At 42.7% G+C, this 20,400-nt stretch overlaps 1 protein-coding gene across 4 annotated transcripts in view; it reads right to left on the reverse strand.

Annotated features, from left to right (window-relative positions):
* Positions 1 to 19,331, reverse strand: part of KHDRBS1 (KH RNA binding domain containing, signal transduction associated 1) — a 38,837-nt gene extending 19,506 nt beyond the window's left edge. For all 4 annotated transcript variants that reach the window (XR_015768005.1, XR_015768007.1, XR_015768006.1 and 1 more), the window contains exons 1-5: positions 18,811 to 19,331; positions 6,417 to 6,541; positions 5,476 to 5,592; positions 3,403 to 3,549; positions 602 to 735 (exon numbers count right to left, since the gene is read on the reverse strand). Coding sequence is in view for 1 of the 4 variants with exons in the window: in XM_028113671.2 (XP_027969472.1) it covers positions 602 to 735; positions 3,403 to 3,549; positions 5,476 to 5,592; positions 6,417 to 6,541; positions 18,811 to 19,192 (905 nt within the window). In the remaining 3 variants the exon portion in view is untranslated. The remainder of the gene's footprint in view (positions 1 to 601; positions 736 to 3,402; positions 3,550 to 5,475; positions 5,593 to 6,416; positions 6,542 to 18,810) is intronic.
* Positions 19,332 to 20,400: the final 1,069 nt, after the last annotated feature.

Raw genomic sequence — 20,400 nt, forward strand, 5'->3', positions numbered from 1 at the left:
AATCCCCCAAAAAACCCCCAGTGGACTACATGGGTGGGTAAAGGACCCATCCTGGAGACTCCCCAGGTTCCACAACAGACCTATGAATGTTTCATCAGTGGACTATGGAAAATCTGAACACTCCATAAAGGTCAGTCACAAAAGGCAAAATTCTAAAGCCAGAGACCATTTTAAAATGCTAGGACTGTCCAAAATTAAAAGACCAAAAGTTTCAACAGGACTGCTGCACTTGACTATGGCCAAAGTACCTAAGACCTACTTATTCCACTCTTTTTTTTTTAAAGATTTTTTTTTATTATTTGAGACAGAGAGAATGAGAGAGAGAGAGAGAGCACATGAGAGGGGGGAGGGTCAGAGGGAGAAGCAGACTCCCTGCCCAGCAGGGAGCCCGATGCGGGATTCGATCCCGGGACTCCAGGATCATGACCTGAGCCGAAGGCAGTCGCTCAACCGACTGAGCCACCCAGGCGCCCTACTTATTCCACTCTTGATGGTATAAATCCTGAGGCCCCCTTCTAAGCTGCAGGTAAGAGCACCACTAAGAGAGAAATGGTACTGGCCAAATTTACAGCCTGTTTCTAGTTGTCTCCATTATTTTTACCTGGGAACAGGTGGAGGAGGAGGTGCAGCTCCTCGGCCTCTCACTGGCACCCCACGTCCGCGAGAGGGCTCCGGTACTCCATTCAAATAGGAGAGCTCTAGAAACTGCTCCTGGCAGATATCATCCATCATATCCTGCAAATGAAAGAGAATAAGGATTACTGGGCCACATCTCCACCTTCTGCTGAGAAGCTGTCCAGCCCACATAAGCCTTGGATACTAAGACCAGCTCTGAATGCCTGGATGAAGTCTCAGGTCATGCATTCTCTGAAGTCAAATGGCACCCTACCTGTCACCTCTTCGAGGAAAGTCCTGATGGCAGACCCCTCATTATTCAGCTGAAGATCTTCATAATCAGTCCCTACCTAGCTCTCCAGATCACTTCCAGTCACTCTCCATGGATAACCTCCTTTCAAGCCATGTGGAACAACTTGTAGTTCAGAACCTGGCATACGTATACACCCATTCTTGCAAATAGCTTCCTCTTCCTAGGATAGTAAAAGCCACTACCGTTAATTAAGCTCTACATACTGGACACTTTACAATAACCTCTCTATAGATTTTGCAGTTTAATCTTCAAGATAACCCTGAAGTAAGTAGGCAGGTCTTCCCATTTTACAGTTGGGAAAAAAGAATCAGGGCATATAAAGTCACCAGCCTAGGGACATACAGCTAGTAAGTAGCAGACTTGATATGAATTCAGAATTATCTGTGTCCAAAATTTAGGCTTTGAATCACTGGACTACACTGCCTTTTTTGTCTACCTGAGAGACTAACTCATTCTTACAAGACTTAATCTAAAATATTACCTCTTTTGAAAAAACTTTCCTTGATGCCACCCCCACTCCCTCCTCTTTTTCCACAGCACCGTGTAATTTTCTCTACCCAAGCACTTACCACGTCATTCTAGAATTGTCTTTCTCACTAGATTGTGAGAAAGGAGCCATTTTTGTTACTTCAGACCCAAGCAGAGTATTAGGCACCTACCAGATACTTAACAAATGTTTGGGATGAACAAGGAACCTGAGGCTCAGAAAAGTGAAATAATAACTTGTCCAAGATGACGCGGATAAAGGTCCCAGTCCAGTGCTCTTCCTACTGTACCAGGAAGCCTCTCTGGTACAGTTAATGGTTCTAAGGGGAAAACGGAGGCTCTGGTCATGGATGCAAAAATAGGCTCACTTTTTTTTTTCTTCACAAGAGGGAAGAATTGAGTCAAATGCCATTTGCAAATCTTTTCACATATTTCCTGATGAGAGCCATTCAGTTTTAATACTCCATGCTTTTTTATATATCCCAGGTGGATAGAGCTTCAAGAATAGAAGATTCTAGTCACCAGAGAGATGCCCCCCTACCCCAACTCTTCACTTCCTCCTACCTTACACATTACTGCTGCTTGAGACCCACCCTGGAGAATCAAGTGACCAATGACAGCCCATTTGCCTAGATTCTTCCAAATGCTACACCAACACTGAGGAAACCCAGATATGCCTGGCAGGCATCTTTTTAGAAGACCACTTACATGAAAGCCTTGTAAAGCTATCCCTTTTGAGAAATATGCTGAGAGTTAAGGATAAAGAAGAGATGGGCATTCCCCTACAGTCCTTCAGAAACTGGGTGGCTCAGGATGCTTCAATAGAACACCTCAAAAAGAGTAAAAAGAACTCTCTCAAGGGAAAATTTACCAGCTCTGAGGTCTTCTCTAAGATATTTTAAATCGGCTGTTTCATGTTTGAACATTCTAAAGAAGACGAGGTACTTGGAAGCAAAACAGCTGCTGAGACATCTGAGACAGTGTTGGAATTTTTAGAGCTCAGCATTATAGGTACACACTGCCTATATATTTTTGCTCTATCAATTCTCACATCCTCTGACACCACATTTAGTTCCAACTCATTTTGCGTACACAAGAAAGCCAAGAACTGCATCTCACTCTCTTAGTTTTAGTGATGAAAACAGGATGCTTACTCAATTCTAGTTAAGAGTATTTCTCATGCTTCCTAACGTTCCAGATTCATCCTTGGTTATTAAATATTCAGCTGTAGTATGTTAATTCTGACAACTAGTAGGTCTTGCTGAGCAAAAATCACACCATTTTCTACTTATTCAAAGAATGGATTCTCTGACCAGGTGGTAATAAGCAAGAAGGGTAACCTGGGCTGTCCCAACTCTTCAAGGGCCTCAGTTACACTCTGCACACCTATTTGTTTAGTATCATCAACAGTCAAGCCTATAACAATTATGCCTCTTTCAAATCAAACTCTATGTAAGAAATTCCTCCAGGAGAGAAAGCCCTGAATGCACCCTGGTCAAAATTTAGTCTATTAACATTGGATGCTAGAAGGCTCTTGCCTCTAGCACTCTCTAGAGTTTTACACTCTCTAGAGTCTACAACATAAACCCTTGAGTACAGGGGGTTTATGACCATCTTAGCCATTGTCTTATCATAACCTCCTGGTTCCACACTAATACCAACACACTTAGCTCAGTGAAGACTCTGTTAAATCTTTGTTAACCAAATGTTAACATGCCAGACACACTGTGGACCTAAGATACTAACAACAGATCCTGGTATATAACTAAAACCACATTAGACAAGGACGGGTAGAGTGGCTTTGGGGCACAGTGTTTTGAGAACTAGGTACAAGTAACACACTACCTCAAAAAATGAACATAAATACAGAATTTGGTATGCAATTTCAGGTTATGCAGAGGTCGTGATTAAGAACCCCTGCCTTATTAGCAACAGCACAAGATCCCAGTTCTCTCTTGCTCAAAGATATAGAATGTGGATTTCCTTACTGGTACTAGGAACTTCTTGACTTCCTCCATAGCATGGGCCATAAGAGCATAAGCCTCACATGGGGGTCCAAAGACTTCAATGAAGACATGCAGATCCATATTCAAGTGGGCATATTTCGGGTCTCCACCTTTGCGCAGTTCTTCCTCCTATGGAAAAATGCAAAAAAACATCACATCACATGGAATGGGAGAAAATGACACTGTTACTTCCAGCCCAAAGAGATAGCAAGAAATAACCTAAAAATCTAAGAAAAACAGCAAAGTGTAAGAAGAAAGCAAAACAAGGTCCGGAGAATAGTAATTCACACAACTTGCTAAACCTGTAATCAGTCCGCTACTAAAAGTTAACCACTGTCTTGAATTCCTGGTGTATTCACTGCAGCTCTTATTAGAAGGTGTAGAAGAAACTTTTTTTTTTTTAAAGATTTTATTTATTTGACAAAGAAAGACACAGTGACAGAAGGAACACAAGCAGGGGCAGAGGGAGAGGGAGAAGCAGGCTTCCCGCTGAGCAGGGAGCCCGACATGGGGCTCGATCCCAGGACTCTGGGATCATGACCAGAGCCGAAGGCAGACGCTTAACATCTGAGCCACCCAGGCACCCCGAAGAGAGAAACTTAATTCCAGTCTTCATTCAGGTATCAGCTGTTTGCCAAGCATGCATGCACTCATTCACTGCGAAGCATTTGCTTTTAAGTCCCAGGTAGTGCTGTTAAGTACCAGCTTTTTTATTTATTTATTTTAAATAAATAAATAAGTAAGTTTATTTACTTATGGGGGGAGCCAAGGGAGGGGAAGAGAGAATCTTAAACAAGCTCCATGCCTAGCGCGGAGCCCAAAGCAGGGCTTGACCTCACAAACCCTGAGATCATGACCTGAGCCTAAACCAAGAGTCTGAAGCTTAACTGACTGAGCCACCCAGGTGCCCCTAAACTTTTTAAATTTATTAAGTAATCTCTACCCCCACTGTGGGGCTCAAACTCATGACCCCGAGATCAAGAGTCGCATGCTCTACTAAGCCAGCCAGGTGTCCCAGCACCAGCTCTTCCTATTTGCTTATATGGTCTGGGGAGTTCTAGGGGAGGAAAAAAGTCAGGATAGAGTGAAGAAAATCTCAAGTAAATCTCATTAGGTAGAATAACATACTTCAGCCCTAAGTGTATTCATCTAATGAGAAATGTGAGTGGACAAAAGAAGAGGCTCTGAGAAAACAATGTTTGTCAACTTAGGTTGCAAAAAAGAGCCCTGAATGACAAATTTTTAGGCTGTACCTGGTATGTCTCATCTAAAAAGCTGACTCTAGAAGGCTAAGACTATTCTGTTTTGATAGGAATTTTTTTGAAACTTATAAAGAATACAAAGCCCATGCGGCTATGACATGAAAAAAAAATCAGCATTAGGTTCTGTTGTCAGGATTACTCATGGTTCCTTTTGAAATACTTTCTTTTAGGGGTGTCTGGGTGACTCAGTCATTAAGCGTCTGCCTTCGGCTCAGGTCATGATCCTGGGGTCCTGGGATCGAGCCCCGCATCGGGCTCCCTGCTCAGCGGGAAGCCTGCTTCTCCCTCTCCCACTCCCCCTGCTTGTGTTCTCTCTCTCTGGCTGTGTCTCTGTCAAATAAATAAATAAAATCTTAAAAAAAAAATACTTTCTTTTAGTGTTCTTTACATTCCAGCAGGCTATTAAAAAACCCAGACAACTAATTCTCAGACTCACCTGCACTCAAAACATTATTGCTCTCACTTTTATGTGTTACTGGAGAGGGAATATGCTGTTCACATTTTAGTGTCTTTCGTCTGGACCAGTTTTAGTATATCCAGCTCCCCTTCCAAGTTTTCACAGACGAGTTTACAAATGCGAAAGTTTGCTACTGCTGCTTCCATTACTATGCGGTCAAAAGTCACAAAAGAAACAATCACCAGGGCACACCTAGGCTCTTCCAGGGTTGCCGAACAAGTAAGTTAACCTGGTCTATAATCTCTTACAGCCAACACAAATTTAAGGGATTCACATTCTGTACAAGTGCTGGCTTCTTGAAGGCATTGTCTTCTTGCCTCACTGACAGGAGCTTACCTTGGCTTTGTCTCTCATTGAGCCCTTGCCCAGCACAGAGATCTTTGCACCTGTCTCTTCTTGCAGTCTTTTGATTGTATTCCCTTGTGGCCCGAGGATCTTCCCCACAAAATTGAACTGACAGAAAATAAAAATAGATTTCTCAATACACGTGTTCCTATAAAACATTTCCATATGTATTATTTCATTTGATCTTCAACAACCCTGTAAAATAGGGGCCGTATTACCATTCCCATTTTACTGTAGGATATGCTGAGGATAGACTGAAAAAAGTGAATAGTCTAACATTACACTAGAAAGCAGCAGCTCCTAGACTTGAACTTGGGTTTCCTGATGTAGTCAGGTGCTCTTTCCAGACTATCACACTGCAACCCTTAGTACTTCAACACACATAAGTATTTTTAAGGCAGTGACCTCAGAACAGAATAGACATATGGCATTCTTTTGTAGTACTTGTTTTGTCAACTAAATAGAACTAATTTCTTTGCTTTAAAAAACAGAAAAGAGGAGGAGGAGGAGAAAAACAAGAAAGCATTTATTTAAAAGTAAAACACTGAGTAAGAAATAAAATTAACTTCATCTAGTCAAGGATTTGTGTTACATTTCCTGTATTTAGATTGTGTGGCAATCTTTCTCCCCCCACGTCAATCTTTCAACAGAGGGCAACTCTTCAACTTTTTTCTTTGAACTTGGAGCCTGAACAAACACTTGAGAAAGAAACTTTTTGGTAATAAAAAGTTGGTTATATTTCCTTCCTAGCTATAGGTATGCTGTTACAGACTTAGATGTTTCAACTGCCAGAAACAAGTACTGCAAGTACGGTAGAGAAGCTTCACAGGCTCAAGGTCCTGATGCATCACAACTTCCAGAAGTCTTTATTTCAGCCCATGGCTCTCACACCTACAAAAACGACGAAGTGAGTGAGGCACTTTATGCCTTACCTTGGGATACTGCTTGACAGGTATCAGTACCCGCTCCTTCAGCTTCATGTTCTTATGAGAAAATAAATCCAAGTAATTCTCCTCATCGTCTTTTTTTGAATCTCCTTTCTGAATCTTCTCAATTTCTGGATAAGACAAACACAGTTTAGTTTGTTCTGGTATCTAGACGCAAAGTTTCAAGTCTGCATAAAGCAATAACATAGTAGAAGACCAAAGAGTTCAGACGTACGGAGTTGACTAGGAAACCCAAAGGCTGCTTCTCATGAAAGCAGTTTGCTCTTCCATCCCCACCTGAAGCCTCTACACCAGAGCCATTCAAATGTTTCTCAAGAATAAGTGAATTTAACAAAACCAATGCAGAGAGATGGGAAAAAGGGGATAAATGAACTAAAAATAAAGTCTACATCAAACAAAAAAAAAAGCACAAAGTCGTATCTTTATGAAGAAACAAAGGTCAGTAATTTAAATATACAATGAACAGGGGTGCCTGGGTGGCTCAGTTGTTAAGCATCTGCCTTCGGCTCAGGTCATGATCCCAGGGTCCTGGGATTGAGCCCCACATCGGGCTCCCTGCTCGGCAGGAGGCCTGCTACTCCCTCTCACTCCCCCCGCTTGTGTTCTCTCTTTTGCTGTGTCTCTGTCAAATAAATAAATAAAATCCTAAATAAATAAATAAATATACAATGAACAGTCCTACTAAAATTCCATTGTGACGTAGTGCTTTGGATGACAGTCCTTAAGAGTTTTGAAAAGTTATTTAATTGCTCTAATTTTTGGTTTCCTCATCTGTAAAATGGAAGCAATATCTACCTCATGAGGTTGCTATAAAGACTGAATAAAATAACATGTACACATACTAATTACAGCCCATTTCCTAGGAAGTGCTTAAGCATCAACATTATCTAGCCCAAATTCAGTCAATGTCCTAAAGGAAAACATGCACTGAGGTACTTTCAATTCACAGGTTAAGATAGTTTCATCAGATATAACCTTAGTATCCAAAAAGATTTCCTTCATTGGAAGCATCTGAGTGCTTTCTATGGAGAGGCAGATGAAGGGAGAGATACAGGTATGATCATTAACCACTAGGCGAGACTTACTAAGGTCAGGCATCCATCCTATAAAGTATAGGAGATATGGCAGAACAAGTCCGATATAATCCCCATCTTCACTATGTTTATACACTGACACTCCCAGTCTACGAAGATGGCAATGAAGTACACTTCCAAGTGCTACGACAGGAGTACTAACAGAGATGGGGCAGAGTGTGTGCAGGCAATGAACAGCAACTAAAATGTTACATGGTCCACTGAAAACAGTCAAAAAAAGAAATGTATACTCCCTTAAGTCAGTGGAACATTCTAATGAATGCAGAATGTTCTTATATATCATCCCCATACTATGTTTCTATCTTCTACAATTTTTTCTTCTATAATTTTTTAATACATTTTATTTGAGAGAGAGAGAGAGAGTGTGTGCCCTAGCATGGGAAGGAAGGGTGCAGAGGGAAAAGGAAAGAATCTCAAGCAGACTCCCGGCTAATCAGGGAACACAAGGCAGGGCTCGATCTCACAACCACGAGATCATGACCTGAACTGTAAGCAAGAGTTGGACGCCCAACCGACTGAGCCAACCAGGCACCCCTCTATCTTCTATAATTTTAAGGTAAGGGTTCTCAAACTTCAGTATGCATCAGAATCACCTGAAGGGCTTATTCAACTAGATTGCTGGGCCCCAACCCCAGTCTGGGATTTGTGTTAGGAATCTGCATTTCTAGCAAGTTACCAGGCGATGCTGATATTGCTGATCTAGGAACCACACTTTGAAAGCCACTGGTTTAAGGTATAAAGATGTATTACTCCAGGGGCACCTGGCTGGCTCAGTGGAGCATGAGACTCTTGATTTCGGGGATGTGAGGTCAAGCCCCACGTTCGGTGTGGAGATTACTTAAAAATAAAATATTAAAAAAAAAAGATATACTACTTCAAACACATTGTGCAAACCCATGCCTTTAACAGTTTTTAAAAATAACTGGTTAGATTAAGTCCAGCTGTGAAGTATACAGATGAAGGAAGGTCACTCTGATTCTGACAGACTTCATAAGAGTTCAGAATTTCAAACTGAAGGCTTCTGCTTATTAAAAAGCCTAATTTTAGATGTTATAGAATATGGTGAGCTAACTGACCTGTTTATGCCCAAAAGCACATACTCCCTTGCTTTCTGACAATTAGAACTGTTGACAGAGAGACAGAGAGCAGCAGAGGGAGGGAGAAGCAGACTCCCTGCTGAGTAGGGAGCGGGGCTCGATCCCAGGACCCCAGGATCATGACCTGAGCCAAAGGCAGACAGCTAACGACTGAGCCACCCAGTATCCCACCCCATATTGTAAATATTCTTTTTTTTAAAAAATATTTTTTATTTATTTGAGAGAGAGAGAGAGGCAGAGAGAGAACAGGAGTGGGGGCAGGGAGAGAAGGACAAGCAGACCCCTCTGGGGGAGCCTGCCGTGGGGCCCGATCCCAGGACCCCAAGACCATGACCCAAGCCGAAGGCAGACTTCCAACTGACCAAGCCACCCAGGCGCCCCCCCATATTGTAAATATTAACTAAACCTTTACTCCTATGAGAAGAACTGTAGATGACAGTGCTCTTACACTCCTATGTTTCATTGCTTGAAAGAGAGAACAAATTTGACCTTAAAATTAACAGACTAAATGCTTCATTCAACACCCTATTTGTTTGCTTGTTTTACTGGTGGTATATCCTGACCTCTATTCTGCCCTCCCACTTAACTGCTAATATTAGCTTTTTCTAGTCACTAGTTTTGAGCCTCCCATCTCTGAATACATCTCTTCTTCTTCTTTTTTTAAAGATTTTATTTATTTATTTGACAGAGAGAGAGAGAGAAACAGCAAGAGAGGGAACACAAGCAGGGGGAGTGGCAGAGGGAGAAGCAGGCCTCCCGCCGAGCAGGGAGCCCGATGTGGGGCTCAATCCCAGGACCCTGGGATCATGACCTGAGCTGAAGGCAGACACTTAACGACTGAGCCACCCAGGTGCCCATGAAAACATCTCGAGTTTCCAGGCTGAAAAAATGGGTACTCAATCCTCACAAATCCTAGGAACAAAGATGCCACATTTGTGATCTGAAAACATCACCAAACAGCTTCTAAAAATGTGGAACAAATTACATGCTTCATTTTAAATGTCTCTCTGTGTGTCCTAATTGCTACCATCTAGTTAGGCCCTTCAGCTATATTTTATAGCACTTTCCAGAAACTTTACTTGGCCAGCGCAAGAAGGTAAGACTCAAAGCCTGTTAATCTGTTGTCCTCCTACAGAAGGAGAGCTGCAAAAACCGAAGCCAGGAGAAAGATGTTTTATGCAGTGTAATGCACCCTGTACATTTAAGGCCTTTCTATAACATGGATCTTTCTGTTATATTTTGCACTAATCATATCTTAATTAGAATCCCTTTGTCCAGTTTATCTCACAATTTTTAAAAGAATATTAAAGCATTTTTAGAGAAGTTCCAGAAGGATGATTTAAATAAAACTGAGCTTTAAAAAGATAAAAGAATCAGGGGAGTTTAGCCTAGAAAGCAAAACACAAAGAGGCAACTTGAAGTCTTCAAGAGGGCTCATCTTCTGTGTTTGAAAGTGAAAGGACTGAATATTCACTCAGTGTCTACTATGTATCAAACACCGTACAATTATTACCTCATTTATCCTACAAAATAACTCAGCGAAGTAGCTGGACCATCCCCATTTTACAAATGAGGAAACAAACTCAGAAAAAAGTTTCTATATCACAAAGCTGTTATAAAGTACCAGAATAAGGATCAAACCCCAGGCTTTCTCTTAACTTAAAACCTCATGCTTTTATTACTGCCTCTCGATGAAGAGTTTCTAAAGTGGGGGAGGGGGGACTTTACTTAAGCAAGGAAGAATTGATTTTGTAAAATTTGGGGTACAGTTTATACCCTCCGACACTGTCATGTGGTTAAAGTCCATGGAAGGACTCTGCGGGTGCTTCAGATGTTCAGCAGCCTGATCTTGTTTTTCTTTTCTTTTCCAATTCTCTATTTCTCTCCTTGGCCTTACTTTTCTTGGAGAGCCTGGAGTAGGTTGTATTGGGAAGAAAAAAAAAATCAAGGAGAAGCTTCCTAAAAATGGTTTAACCCTCAGGCAACAGTACTTTCTAGACAACTTTTTTGAGACTAATTCCTTTAATAGATCTTTGCTTGGGCCTCTAGAGACCTTAGATGTCCCAAGAGCCAAAGAAAGGAAAGCTAAAGTGTAAACAACACAGAGAGGTGACTCATTTGTTTTCTAGCAAGGCGCTTACAAAAATTGTATTTCATCCCGTGTCTCTGTGTGTCAGGAATTTTGTATTTGTTTCATTTTGTCTTTATAACCAGGACTATCCTTATTTAACAAGTGCAAAAACCTGGGCTCAGAAAAGTATATAACTTATCACAAAACTTGTTAGTGACACAGCAGGTACTTAAACCCAGGTTACTCTTTCCATCAGTCAGAGCAAATTCATGTAATATTGTGGCATTTCTTTTACTCTATCTTTCACTATGATTTGACCGTTCCTTTTTTGGTAGGTCTTACCACAATCAGATTGTAAGCTCTAAAGGATGAGGTTTCTTTTTTTGGTGCAAAAGGTGGTTTTGTTAAAGCATGGGGACAGGACCCGTGGGTAGAAAGAGCTGTTAAGGAATGTTTCTTAAATGCATATCTCAGAGGAAAGAGCATGAGTTTTGAAGCTGGACAGAACTGTGTTTGATTCCCAGTTCTGCTACATGCTTGGTATGTGACCTTGAGCAAGTCATTAAACCTCTTAGTCTTCCCTTCTTACTTTTAAAAAGGATAATTAAAAAAAAAAAAAAGATTTAATAAACACAAAAATGTTAATACTAGGGAAAATTATATACAAACTTTATCAACTGGATTGGCTTAACTAAAAACAGGCTACCATGTACATTTCATTAACTGAACATTTGATAAGGGCTGCATAAGCAGCAAGACAATGGTCAGGATTTTCTAAGACACCCGGAGACAGTGTTTTTAGGAGGGCAGGATTCAAAGGATCTCTGCTCCAAAAGGTCAAGGGTCATGCCCTCCTCTTGACTCTCAATGCACTTGGTTCCTACTTTTAACCACCTTACTCCTTCCCCTGTTAATGATTTCTGGACCCCTTCCATCACTAAACTGAGTACCTGCCATCTTTAGCATAATGTCTCATACACAATAGGCAACTATAAATGTTTACTGAATGAAAGAAACATACCATTAACACCCTCAATGATTCATTACTTTTATCATTCCCAAGTTTATAATTCTCTGCCCTATACCTTCATATGACTTTATCATCCCCAAATTTGTAATTCTCTGCCCTGTATCTTTTCTGTTGGTCCCCACCTTGTGGAATCACAAGTCCAGTAAGTTTACTATCTGCGTATAAAAAAACTCCATTCTTTTTATCAAATTATTTAACTGTTTTAAGCAAGAGCACAGACCAATCGGTCCTTAATCTTTTTTGGGGTCATGGGCCCCTTTGAGAATCTGATGAAAGCCGTAGATTAGTGCCCTAGGAAAAGATACCAACACAGTATTTCAAAGACAATGTTGACAGAGGATAGGCATTGGTTCAGAAAAATCCCCCAAAGTCTGAGTAAAGAGCCCTCTGAAGGGCTCAATTCTCACATTCCAGATAGTGGCAAACCCTCTTATGACATATTGACCAGGGTCTCCTGAATCTCTTTCTTACGATATAATTTAGAGTTTAGAGCTTTTCTTTGCTTTTTTAAGGATCTTATTTATTTTAGAGAAAGAGTACATACAAGTGGGGCAGAGGGGCAGAGGGAGAGGAATAAGCAGACTCCCCACTGAGCAGGGAATCTGCAGTGGGGGCTCAATCCCAGGACGGAGATCATGACCTGATCCAAGGGCAGATGCTTAACCAAGCCACCCAGGCACCCCCACTCCCTTTTTCTGAGATAATTGTAGATTTATATGCAGTTGTAAGAAATAAAAAATCTCATATACCCTTCACCCAGTTTTCTCCATAATACTTTGCACATATATATTATAGTATCATAACCAGAAAATTAACATTAATACAATCTACTGGCTTTATTTAGATTTTTTCAGTTTTACACCCACTTATATGTGTTTAGTTCTATGCAGTTTAATCAGTCATGTGCGCACGACCACAGGCAAGGTGCAGAACAATTCTATCACCAGGATTCCTCATGCTACCTTTTTGCGACCAGAGGCCCCTCCCTCCAGCTGTTCTTCACACTGGCAACCACTTATCTGTTCTCCATCTCTATTATTTTGTATTTTCAAGAATCTTAAATTAATGGAATCATACAATATGTTTCCTTTAGAAACTGGCTCTTTTTACTCAGCATAATTCTCTTGAGATTCATCCAAGTTGTTGCATTTATCATTTCTTTTTATTGCTAAGTAGTATTCCATGGTATGAATGTACCAGTTTATTCACCTATTGGAGGCATATGGTTTGTATTCAGTTTTGGGCTATTATGAATAAAGCTGCTGTGAACATTCATGCACAGGTTTGTGTGAAACTAAGTTTTAATTTTTCTGGGATAAATGCCTAAGAGTGCAATTGCTGAGTCGTATGGTAAACATATGTTTAGTTTTGTAAAAAGCTGCTTTATCAGAAAAAAATGTATGTTAACAATATTTTGCTTAATCTCACTAGTATTATGTTCTATAAAAATAGTATTGTACCGTATGTATCTAGCCTTATGGGACTTGCTTTTCTAACATTAGATTTCCAAGATTTCTCTATGTTGTTGCATGTAGCTGTAAGTTTTCATTTTCACAGCTATATAAATATTTCATTTTGAAAAGCTCACAGTCTCCAGTCAATAGTGAAACAAGTTGCACCATTTTGTGAACAACGTGCACCATTTTATGAATGAGACATTCGCGTACAAAAGTTTCTTTGGGCATATTCCTAGGAATGGTGTTGCTGAATTTTAAGGAATTTGAAAGTTAACTTTCAGATGAAATATTAAACTGTTATCCAGAGTGGTTGTATCAATACACACTTCCACCAGTAATGTTTAAGAGTTCCTTCTAATTCTCAGGCTCTCAAACCCTAAGTTTTGTTTGACTGATTTTCTGTCAATACTGTAGATTTTCATTATTTTCCTGTCTCCAAATTTTTGTTCTCATTTATTGTCATTTCTTCTTCCAGCTACTTTATATTCAACAAGTCAGGTTGAAAAAATAAATCCAGTTGGGGTGCCTGGGTGGCGCAGCAGGTTGAATGTTTGGCTCTTGGTTTCGGCTCAGGTCACATCGGGGTCATGTGATCAATCCCCGAGACCAGCTCCGAGCTCAGCGTGGAGTCTGCTTGAGATTCTCTCTCTCTCTCCTTCTGCCCCTCCCACTTGTGCTCTAACATAAATAAATAAATCTCTTAAATAAAATAAAAATAAATCCAGTTGGAATTAGTTTGGGAAATGCAAAAAATCAACATGTTAAAAGTGCTATCATCTTTACAATGCTAGTCCCCCCACTTCCACACCCCCACCCCACAACTTCCCCAGGACATGGCATATTTCTCTTTTCATTCAGATCTCCCTTTATCACCTTTAGTAAAATTTTGAGGGGCGCCTGGGTGGCTCAGTCATTAAGCGTCTGCCTTCGGCTCAGGTCATGATCCCAGGGTCCAGGGATCAAGCCCCGCATCGGGCTCCCTGCTCGGCAGGAAGCCTGCTTCTCCCTCTCCCACTCCCCCTGCTTGTGTTCCCTCTCTCGCTGTGTCTCTGTCAAATAAATAAATAAAATCTAAAAAAAAATTTTGTTTTAAGTTGATAATATGTGATCACAATATTACTCATCTGTAATACTGAGATAAAAATTCTTCCTCATAGAATGGCCAGGAAGACTGAATAAGTAGCATACCTCATGGCACATGTTACATGCTCTACACAAAGGTTAAATATTATTTAATGTTATTATTTATGATTATTCACAGACATTTTGAACTGATTTTTATTCCTTATCCCAAGGCAATTGATACTATTCTTTTTTTTAATTTTTAATTTTTTGGATACTATTCTAAAAATGAGATTTTGTCAATTCTTTTCTAATTGTCTACCTCTCATGTATCAGAAACCTACTGATTTGTACATCTCTATCTTGTAATCAGCTGCATCACTGACCATTTTCCTATGTAAACAACAATATTGTTGCAAATAGTGAGAACCTCTGCCTGTTTATCCTACTATTTACACTTATATTTGGTCTAGAATTCTTTGCAACTAATTCCACTTTCTGATTTTAACAGGTTTTGCTAGCCCTATAGATGAAATAGGTATTTCTCTAACATATTGTGCACAAAATAAATTAAGTATTTTGAAGTTTCACTAGACTATCTTTAAAATGTCCAATGAGTGCTCTTGAAAGATAGATAGATTCTAAGTATATTTTCAAGAACCTGTGGGGATTAATCTATTCAAAATGTTTCCTTACTCCTGAGTCATTTACACAAACATATTTTCCTAATTGTACAAAGTAGAAAAAGAACACTGATATGTGTACAGGCATTGTATGTTTATTACATAAATATGTAACACAAGATAAATTATTTTCGTTTCAGAAAACAAGCATGGGTACACCGAGTCCTTGCATGTCTGCAAATGCATTTAATTGTCATCATAGCTGAGTATCAATTTGGCTAACACAGAAATCTATATTCAAAATGTAAATCTCTCAGAACTGTGTTGATGTTTTTCCATCATGCAATGAAGATGAATATCTGTTCATCAAATATTTAGTAAGAGTCCATTCTGTGCGGCACTCTTCAAGGAACAGGAGATACAGCAGTGAACAAAGCAGACAAAAGATCCCTGCCCTGGTAGAGCTGACATTCTAGCTGTGAAGGAGGAGTGGTTAACAAATACACACGTAACTACAATATATAGTACATCAGATGCTGATTAGGTGCAAAATAAAGTAAAGCTGGGGGACATCTGGGGGGGCTCAGTCAGTAGAGCATACGACTCCTGATCTCAAGGTTTCTAAGTTTGAGCCCCACGCTGGGTGGAGAGATTACTCAAAAATAAAATCTTTAAAAAAAATAAAGCTGGGAAAGGGACAGGAAGGGGTATGTGGCTGCTGAAGGAAGAGTGTTCTGGGTCTTGAGGATTCTCTTTGGAAATGAGCAGAGGTGCCTGAGGAGAGTCAGTTCCAAGAGCTAGGCTCTGCTGTTTGGGTTTCCTTCTTCTTCTTCTGGCCTTATCTTTACTGACCTGTTAGCTAGCACTCCAATGCATTCAAATAAATTGTAATATTTTGTCCAAGTAGTACAAAATATTTTTGAAGTACAATTTGTTCACAATTTTTTGCAGGTATTACATATAGTAGGGGGTGGGGTGGGTGGGGAAGGTTAGGTGTATGGATCCAGACTCAGACCGACTTCAAATCCTAGTTATGCTGCTTACTAATTTTGTTACTGTAGGCAAATTATTTAATCTCTGGGTGCCTTGATTTCCTTGTTTGTAAAAATGAGGATAAGAGTAACTTCTCATAGGGGCACCTGGGTGGCTCAGTCGGTTAAGCACCTGCCTTCAGCTCAGGTCATGATCCCAGAGTCCTGGGATCGAGCCCCATGTCAGGCTCCCTGCTCTGCGGGGAGCCTGCTTCTCCCTCTCCCTGCCGCTCCCCGTTTGTGCGCTCCCCGTTTGTGCGCTCGCGCGCTCTCTCTGTCAAATAAAATTTAAAAAAAAAAAGTAACTTCCTCATAATATTGTCACAAAGACTAAATATTTGACATAAAGTGCTCAGACCAGTGCCTGGCGCAGTAAGTGTTAACTATATTTTTCTTACATGTATCCTTATCAGAGTTTTGTTTTTTTAGATTTTATTTATTTGAGAGAGAGAGCAGAGCTAGAGATAGAGCACGAGCTGAGGGGCGGGGCAGAGGGAGAGGGAGAAGCCGAATACCTGCTGAGCAGGGAGCCCAACTCTGGGCTCAAGCCCCAGAATACTGGGATCATGACCTGAGCTGAAGGCAGACGCTTAACCGAATAAGCCACCCAGGCACCCTTTTATCAGAGTTTAAATACTACTCTTCTGTCTTCTCAGAGTCTCACTTCCTCACAGGGGGTTGACTTAACTACAATCCCTTTTCCAGATCATTAAAAAATACATTAAGAGCCAGGTCGAATATATATCAAAACTTAACCACGCTAAGAAGCATCCATATTCCCCAAGTCTGTTTTCTCAACGAGCTAGCATTACCTCACCCCCAATTCTCCAATTAAAATTTCAGTTTATTAAAAAACAAACACCAAAAAAGCCCAAGTTAAAAAGTATTAAAGAGCACTCTCTTGTAACAGAATTTAAGCCGTAAGAGTGAAAATTTTAAATAACTTTTTAAAAAAAGATTTTTCAGTAATCTCTATACCCAACATGGGCTCCAACTTACAACATCGAGATCAAGAGTCACATGTTCTACCGACTGAGCCAGCCAGGTGCCCCTGTAAGTAAGTTTTAAGGATCAACAGTTTTTGATGATTATTCTCAGAAACCACCTTTTACTTGAAAGACAAACACTGTACTAGGCACTTGGTGGGGTCAGAAAGGCAAAAAATACCTTGTTTTCATACCTTATTCAGTACCATGGATTTACAATTAGAAGAAAACTGTGGTGATAAGTTATTATCTGATTTTGGCCAAAGGGAATGCTGCTAGTACTTTTACATGACATTTAATTCTCTCAATTCACCATCCCACTTTCCAGATAAGGTTACTGAGGTTCAGAAAACTTCCCAAGAGTAGGTAACTAATTAAGGGTCAGAATTTCAAACCCAAGCCAACACCTTTAAGTTCTAAAGTTTGTTATTCTTACTCACTTAACCTGGACTGCTTAAAGATTAGAGGAAATAAAAATTAGACTACCAGTCAACCTTTAGCATTTAGCCTGCCATTCCTAAGTCTGCATGTAGTTGCTTTCAGATTCAAACACCTGGTGTTTGCTATATGCAAGACAATATGAAAAATCTAAAGATAAAAAAAGGCATCCTGGTCTTCAAAACGATTGCCAGAAGAACACAATGAACAGTAATGTTTCAAACAATCCGACTGTGTTACAGAACAGCAAAGCACCCAATTGAAAATGTAAGCAGTTTATCCAAATGTTCTTATTCTTGACCACAGCGAGCTTTGTTTATTGCGTTACAAAGTGAAGACCCCTTACCAATGTAGGGAGATAGAGAACAAAGGGGAGGGCAATGGTATTTTCGTAACGATCTGTCCATTGTATCAACCTTGCCAATGAGCCCAACTACTCATTTAGTGTTGAAGGCTGCAACTTTTTACTTGCTTATAAAATTCAGGTCTCATAAGAAATACTTATTAAAACAACGTTTTAACTAGAAGAGAGGGCAAAACAGACGGCTTTAGGGAGAAATCAGAGCGACTAGGTGAATGGCCAGTGCAGAGCAGGAAAGGAGCGTTAGTCTACAGAGAACAAAGACTACTTTTCCTCATCTATTTCACTACTGAAGCAAAAAGAAATAAAAGACGACCAAGCCTTTCAGGTACAAGCATCTTGCAACTTCTCTCAGTTTTTGTCCATCTTGGGGAATGTCCTGCAAACCACCCTCTACCTCCTCCTACCCCCGTTTCACTGTCTCTAGGGTTATTTTTATCCTTCTGATGAACAACACCTTATAAAATAAAGGGGTCCAACCTTCTGGCTCTATAGCAATTATCATTTTATCTGCCGAAATCGGAAATCTGATTCGGAAAACCTCAAGCTCGGATTCCCACAGGTTGCTCCTGCCTCCGAGCAACTTAAGCTCCTGTTACCGCTAAGTCCGACCCGGCCCCCAGCGACCGCGGCGCGCTGGACAGGGCACTCCAGCCTCACCCCATTTCACCTCGGCCCTCCCTCCCACGGTCCCTCCCCGGTTCGGGCTGTCTTCACCCCCTACACCCTCAGTAGAGGCGTCTACCGCCATCCGCAATGAAGAAAGCTTTCCCTTTGCGGGGGGAGGTAGGGGGAGATAAAGGTTCATTTCTGGAAGAATCTGAACACTCGGAGCGCAGGGCAGCTGCAAGAAGTGGGAGGGGGAAGGGTCGGCAAAGGGGCGGGGAGCGCAGCGCATCCATCAAGATCTTTGCGCTAAGAGATCGCCAAGTCCCCTTCGGGCCTTCACTGCAGCTTAGAAATTCTCCCTCGCACCGAGGGCCGGGATGGGAGTGTGGACTCCAGGCTCCCCAGGATGAGAACGAGAGAAGGGGAGTTCACGACTGCTTGGCCCCGAGGGGGCGGGAAGCGGGCGGAACAAAGCCACTGCTGGCCAGTCGACCCAGAGGGATCCGGGAGGCCCGCTTACCTGCCGTCAGTAGCTGCATGGCGTGAGTGAAGGACGGGTCGAGCGAGTCCTTCTCGGCCATGAGTTCGGGCAGGTACTTGTTCTCCGGCTCCATCTTGACGGAGGCAGTGGCTGAGGGGGGCAGCAGCGGGGTCGGTGCTGGACCGCCCACTGTCGCGTCGGGACCCGTGGCCGAGGGCGGCAGCAGCGGTGGTGGCTGCGTGGCGGGCGAGGCCCGAGCGCCCCCCCGGGATCCCCCTCCGCCTCCCCGGGACCTGTGAGGCAGCGGTGGCTGCCGAGACGGCGCCTGACGCACTGAGGGGTGGGCACCGGAGGGGTCCATGGAGCCGCTGCGGCCCGAGGACCGGCTCATGCGCGCGGCGGGGTCGTCCCGGCGCTGCATTGGGGCGGATGTGCGATCGAGGGATCGAGGAAGCGACGCGGCAGCGGCAGAGGCCCGAGCGGCGGTTGGCGGGGGTGGGAGAGCGGGAGCGACAGCGACCGAAGCCGACCCGAGCGACCCAGCGAAAGAGAGCACCGGAAATGAGGCGGCGCGCGTGCGCAACCAGCCACCGGCACCGCCCTTGGGTCTCTCCGCGGAGAACAAAGTCTCCAGTCGGGCCACGGCGCCTGCGCACCGCCGCGGAGCCCGAAGAAGTCGCCTCCCCGCTCCCCTTTTCCCTCCGAGCCCGCCAGGCCAGAGTCTTGTGCGCGTGCGCGAGTGGCCGCGGGCTTCGTTCGTTTTCTTTTCCACGTGACTCGGCGCTAGCGGGACACGTGTCTCCTCCCCCTCTGGCCTAGTGCGCGGAGGGGCGGGGGCTGTGGAATGTCTTTGTCTGCGCGCGAGCCCGCGGAGTGTGGGGCGGGAGACCTGTTACTCGCGGGGCCACGCCCCCACCAACGGCTAAGACGCGGAGGGGGGCTGTGCTCTGTGGGGTTCGGGGTGAGAATGAAGTGGGGTGGAGGGGCGTCACTGAAGTGTGGAAATGAACGGAAACCAGAGTGGGGGTCACGGGAGGGCGGTCTGGGCAGGAAGAGAGGAGAGAGACTGCCTGAACAGGGAAGGGGAAGAGACAGAGCACCGGGGAAACTAGGGGTGAAGGAGGGACGACTAAGGGAGATCTGACTCAGGGATGAGGGGTGGAGATGGGGAAGGGAAGCTTGGAGGGAGAAATTGAGGAAGGACGGGTCAGTGGGAAGACTGAAGGCTATTGGAGGACTTGAACTAAGAGGGAAGGTTTAGATTGGAGACCGGCAATCTAGCGAGGAAAAGGGCGCCCGACCGAAGAAGGGAACCCCAGAAGTCCTATCCCATGGTTTCCAATATAGTAGGTTCTAAAAGTTTAGCCATTGTTGGTCTGAGAAGTCGTCTTAAAAGATGAAGCCTTTTAGCTCTTCACACATAGCGCTGCTTTCTGCTGACTTAAGTTTGTTTATTGCGCAAAAAAGTGAGGAAGAGGCCAGGTCCTTAATCCGTGATGGTTGTATCACTAGGGTGGCTCCTTCTACTGATATGAGTGCTAATCCCCCTGCCTCTATCCAACCCTTCACAATGGATCATTCCAGACTTGCTCAAAGAGACAGAGCCTTAACACTGCTTTCAAGGCCAAG

This window comes from Eumetopias jubatus, unplaced genomic scaffold, assembly GCF_037043125.1.
Source record: "Eumetopias jubatus isolate StellerSeaLion01/CBP00866 unplaced genomic scaffold, mEumJub1_p1.0 scaffold_4, whole genome shotgun sequence".
NCBI classification, from domain to species: domain Eukaryota; kingdom Metazoa; phylum Chordata; class Mammalia; order Carnivora; family Otariidae; genus Eumetopias; species Eumetopias jubatus.